This window comes from Pinus tabuliformis, chromosome 8 (genome assembly GCF_031772625.1).
Source record: "Pinus tabuliformis cultivar Carrire ecotype Pingquan chromosome 8, CPIR1, whole genome shotgun sequence".
Taxonomy (NCBI): Eukaryota; Viridiplantae; Streptophyta; class Pinopsida; order Pinales; family Pinaceae; genus Pinus; species Pinus tabuliformis.
The window spans coordinates 1,503,883,873-1,503,889,447 of NC_142294.1; the positions used below are offsets into that span (position 1 = coordinate 1,503,883,873).

At 37.8% G+C, this 5,575-nt stretch overlaps 1 protein-coding gene across 1 annotated transcript; it reads left to right on the forward strand.

Annotated features, from left to right (window-relative positions):
- The first annotated feature begins 227 nt into the window (after positions 1-227).
- On the forward strand, positions 228-1,178 carry LOC149241551 (uncharacterized). Its single transcript, XM_089370585.1, has 2 exons — positions 228-828; positions 919-1,178. Exons 1-2 carry the CDS (start codon positions 228-230, stop codon positions 1,176-1,178), a joined length of 861 nt encoding a protein of 286 aa, XP_089226711.1.
- Positions 1,179-5,575: the final 4,397 nt, after the last annotated feature.

The following is a 5,575-nucleotide window of genomic DNA, read 5'->3' on the forward strand; positions in this document are numbered from 1 at the left end:
ATATTTGGGCCCCAATTTCAGGTGTAGAATTTGGGGGTTGAAGATTTTTCTGAGATAACTTACAGGCGATCCTGAGTTGGGAAGCATCAGGATATTGTGGAGAGGAAACGGGCAATTGTTAGTTTCATAAGGCCTGTCTGAAGTTTGCGATTTCGCTTTAGCCAGATTGCCATAGTTGAAGCAGCAGGGGACTTGGACTTTGCGCGAAAGATTTCCTCTATTGGGATATGGCGTCCTTATCTGGGCTCCTACAGAGGCCATTTGCAGCCATGACAGCTACCGTTGCAGCTGCACTGTATGCAGACGTGCCAGATAAATTGCACAAAAGAAGTGCTCCTACTTTGCAGGATTCAGGTCAGCCGTCTCTTCAAATTCAATCTTCACCGCCAGTTCATGAAACCTCATCCCTCTCTGACTGCACTACATCTTCCTGGTTTTCCTATGTATCTGTTTTTACACCATCGAATATATCAACAATTAAAAAATACTCAATTCTCTCAAAAGTTTCTCCCGTTGAAGGAACAATGCCACACCGTCAGGTTGTAGAAACGCCTCTCTTGAATGGGTCATTGAGCCCTTCAGCTTATAACTTGGCATGCAATAAAGACAAGTTTGGTGGACTTGCTTTCAATCATAAGTTTGTGTATAGTCCTTCCAGTCTACTCTTCCCATACCCTATCCTCAATCAGCACTACAGCGGGCATTCCTCTTCATTTGCTTCTGTTCCTATTCTCTTCACGCTGTATAAGTCTGCAAATTTGTCATATGGTTTCCCAAATTCATTTTCGTCATGTCAAACTTCAAAATCTACATCTGAAAGCAGTCCTCGTAAGCATTCAGATTTGTCTCCGCATTCAAGATATTTCCATATTTGGCATTTACCAAAGTAGGAGACATATGGTTTTACAAATCCTTCAGAGTGCCTGCTTGAGCATAAGAAGCCAGCAGTCGTAGTGGTTTTGCTTGGATGGTTGGGATTTGGGCAAAAGCATCTTAAAAAGTATGCAGATTGGTACACGTCTAGGGGAATTCACGCAATTACGTTCACAGTTCCTATGAAGGACATTGCCAGTTTTAGGCCAGGAGGAAAAGCAGAGCAGCAACTTGATTTGCTTGTAACACATCTTGCTAATGCTGAAATTTCAACATTAGCAAGATGGTTTTTACAACAGGTTTAGGTAGGGCCATACAAGTTGTACGATGCACCAAAACAATCACGTTTTTTTGTAATTTTTTCTTGTTTTCTCAATGAGATATTTTCCCAATTTGGGGGCCCTCGTTGGAGTATTTTTAATGAAAAGTTGACATTTGAAACATTTTTTTATTTTTATTTTATTTATTTTTTTACTTTTTTTGTAGTTTGGAGATTGGTTTCCTGTAATTTTTTTTATTTCCAATTAAATTTCCAACCTAAATTGTTGGAATAAAAATTTTAATCATTAATTTATAACATAACAAAAACACAATCTATTACATAATATTGAAACAACACAAAATATGAAACGCCAAAACTAAATGCTTTATAACATAGAATCAAAACGAAACAAATGGACAAATATTACAGTGATACACAAAATATGAAATGCCAAAACTAAATGCTTTATAACATAGAATCAAAACGAAACAAATGGACAAATATTACAATGATACCAAAATTCTATGTTATGTGTATACATAATAGTAGAAATTATATATATAAGTTCCAAACTAACCTATTACAAAAAACCTCTCACTTAATCTTGACATAAAATAATAAAAAATGTTATTCATGTGCCCCCGTTCTCCCTAAGAGGACATTTTGCTTGTGCTTCTCGAGGGTATGAGGATTTATTTGAGATAACTTGATGAAATCATTAAATAGAGTTGTGGTGTGCATGTTCTTTCTTATGGAAATGGTACCCATTTTCATAGTATTGTACTACCATTACTACTTACCTCGCACACAACTTGCCATGTGATATGCCTTCTAGTGATTTCTTTCTTTTACCATGTGGTGGGCTATGCTCAGAATGCACAATTTTTTTGTTTTACATTTGGTTCCTAGCCCTTTTCCCTAACATCACATGGGTAGCATTGTCATGAAGGGTAACTTCACTATTTGTTCCCAATTCCGTTTTATAGTATAATTCAAGTTGATAATGTCTTGTTTTCTTCCTCATGCAGATGACAAATAATATCAATTATAATGTCGAATCAATAAAAAATGGGAATTGTTATTGGGTGCAAACTTACTGTCAATGAATCCCTTATGGATTTATAAACTATATCATCATCTTCATCTTCATATTTACAATTGAAAAGATGAATGAAACTCTTTAGATTAAGATGATCCTGTCTCATGTCTTCATCAATGTGAGAGGAAGATTAGAGCCCTTTTTAAAATCCCACATGGGTAGCAAGGCTAACCTACACTGTGTAATCATGACCTTATTATCATAACTAGAAATGAATAAAGACGAACATTCCTACAAAAAAAACGTTGCTTGTAATTTGCGTCAAATATTTAAATTGTTTGTTGTTCCTCTAAACATCTCTACTACAAAATCATTGACACAATCATCTATATCAACATACAAAACCTATTGTGCATGTCTCTTGCAAACAAACAAAGGTAGGTTAAAAGTGATAATGCCAACAAAGTAAGCATAAATTCGACTTAAACCCTACAAAATCCCAACTTCTAGCCTATATAACATTAATTGTTATTTAGGTGTAATGAGTATAACAAAAATTAAATGTAAACAAATAGCATACCAAAAAATAAATAAAAAGGATTACAACCCTTGCAAAGTTATAGTTCCCTCATGTCCATGGGAGTATGCATATTCTTTTATTTTTTCGAAACCTAAAAGATCACATAACATTGGTAAATAGTGTTGATGATGGTTAAAACATACAAATAAATATTGTGTGTAATCTATGCACTTTAATTATAGCTCCACTGGGGATCTAGAGGAAGTAGTTGTTTTTTGTTTTTCCTTCCTTGCCTATGTACAAATATTTCGAGTAACAAAAAAGAAAAAACATGACACAACAATAAGTATTAACAATATTTTTAACCTTAGGGGTGGAAAGTATGGGTGGGGTGCGAGTGCATCCTAGAGGACAACTTGAATTATCCTACTCTTGGAGTCTAGGTAAGACATCCAATAATTAGGTAAAGGTCTGCTCTCATCTTCAAGGAATGTCACATGTTGTCTATCTCCAAATCCATAAATTGATCATTTTGGGGGATTCTTCAGTCATCATTCATCATCTTCATTTGGGCTCCTCCTTGTTAGCTTTGAAACTCAATGCAATTTTCGAAAATGTCCACTCCAGCTTGGTATCTCTAGTGGAATTTCAAGCAAAACATATCCTATGACAACATAATGTTAAGGAAGATTTCCTAGCTAATTGGGAAACTAATTATGAAGCCGATCTCTAGAAGGTTAATGACCAAATATCATGTCTTAAGATTCCCTTAACAAAATGACAAGTGGAATCATGGGATGGAATCAACTGGTAGTTGTGAGGTCGTTGTTTATACTCACTCTGTCAATTGGCACGACGATGTTCTTGGCTTCAATCATGAAAAATGCATGGTTCATCTCTCACCCTACAAATGAAGTTATGGAGGATTACATTGAGGAACATGGGAATTTATGGTCTCACATAAATGGATTTGATGTAGATGAGGGGTTGCATGGCAACTCCCCTATGTTTGACCCTCAAGGGGAAGTTAATAAGCAAGTTCTCTCTCTCTAAAGCTGAAATAAAATAATGTTACTTCATAGGGACATTGAGACTTTTTTATTTATGATTGAAAATGTGAAATATATTTACTACATCTCCTTCCTGTTGTGTTCTAATATAAAAAACAAACCAACCAAGTGTGGGTTTTGGTCAACACTAACCAAATATGTATAATCATTTTTTTTTATAATATAGCCAACATTGTTTATTTATTTTTAGATAATATTTTATTTTTATTTTAAAAGGGACACGTGTCAAATTCACGTTGAGCATATATGGAATCACACATCACCCTCACATTGGACTGCAGAATGCACATCTTAGCGCAACTAGCATCTCAACATAAGTCCCCAATGTGGTGCTCAAAAGGCACCACACTGGCAAGCCTGGTTGGGACTCGTTAAGGACAAAGATTTATCATCATTGTTTGTGAGGTTCATTTCATTTAATTTGTGAAGATGGCTGTTACACAGTAATTTGTCACCGTTGGTCACCGTCCCTATCGCCCCGATTCCAGTACATTGGAGGATGCATTTCGGGACCTGTGAGCAGTGACATAGCCTAAAAACACTTGCACTATGTTCCCCTGAGTATGTACTTCATGTTCCCTCAAGACACCTTCTGCAAATTATCCCTGAAAAGTGCCCTTTTCCCATTGGCGCAGGTACCCAATGTCTGACCCGCGCCAATAACTCAGATCCTCAAAAAGGGGCGCGCCCATTGGCACTCTGTCTTAGAACAATGCCCGCGCCAGTCGAGTTTAGTAATGTTTTTTGCTAAAAGCACGACTGTATGATTTTTTCCTCCCAGATCATGAAGTCCTTTGAGGGAAAAATCCATCTGATAAAGCTCGAGAGTCATCATATCTATCCGCAGTAGCTTTTCATGGATGTTGCCATTCCATAATGGGTGTCCTGGTGCATTGAATCTTTCTCCCTTCTTCATCTATAAAAGCCTGTCCTCATGCATTAGACAAGCTAGTTCCAAGTTTATGAGTTCCGAAGTGCTGTAGTTTTGAGTTCTTGAGTTGTTGGAGTAATGCTAGAAAGGTTATGCTGCCGGGAGTCCGAGAGAGAGGAAGTCTACTGCAAGGCATATAGCTGCTCGCCCAGCCAGAGGAAAGGTTCAACGTCAGAACCTTGGTTGTAACTTTTCCTGTCTATTATTAATTAATGAACGACTGTTATTATAGTTCCAATCTCATTGTCTATTATAGTGATGTTGATTTATTTCCTTTCTGACTGAAATATAGTTGTGCCTTGGTGGATTTTATGCTTGTATCTGTTTCTTCCTTTGCATGTGCAGGTGTCCGTTTGCAAGGATCTCAAGGATTGTGACCTGCCGGAGCGAGGGAGCGGGAACACCAACTCTGCTTCGACTATAGCGTTGGATTCCAGGTTGGTCTTCTTAATTCACCTTTAATGTACAACTAGGAACTTGCGTGGCAGCGTGGATTGATTGTGGCTAGTTCTGTTTTAAGCTAGTGGGATCGCCTCTGTCCGCAGAGGGGATTTACCTAACCAACAATTTGGCGACTCCGCTGGGGAGAAGCTATTTGGAGTTTGTCTTGCATGATTAGTTTTCTCTCGCTTGCCTGAGTTAATGAACTTTCTGGGTCAGTCTTGAAATTGCTATCTGCTGGGCACTGTCAATCAGACCCTGGGTTGTTATATTTATTTTTTGGGTCAGTAAACGCGGCTGGCGCGTTTTTTCTTTTGACAGTCGCGCCAGTTGGCGCATGTTGCTCCATAAAGACCCGCGCCAATTGACTGTTAGCATGAGTTGCAGATTCACAGTCGCGCCAGCTCTGTGAATTTTGCCAGTTTGGTACTTGAAAGCT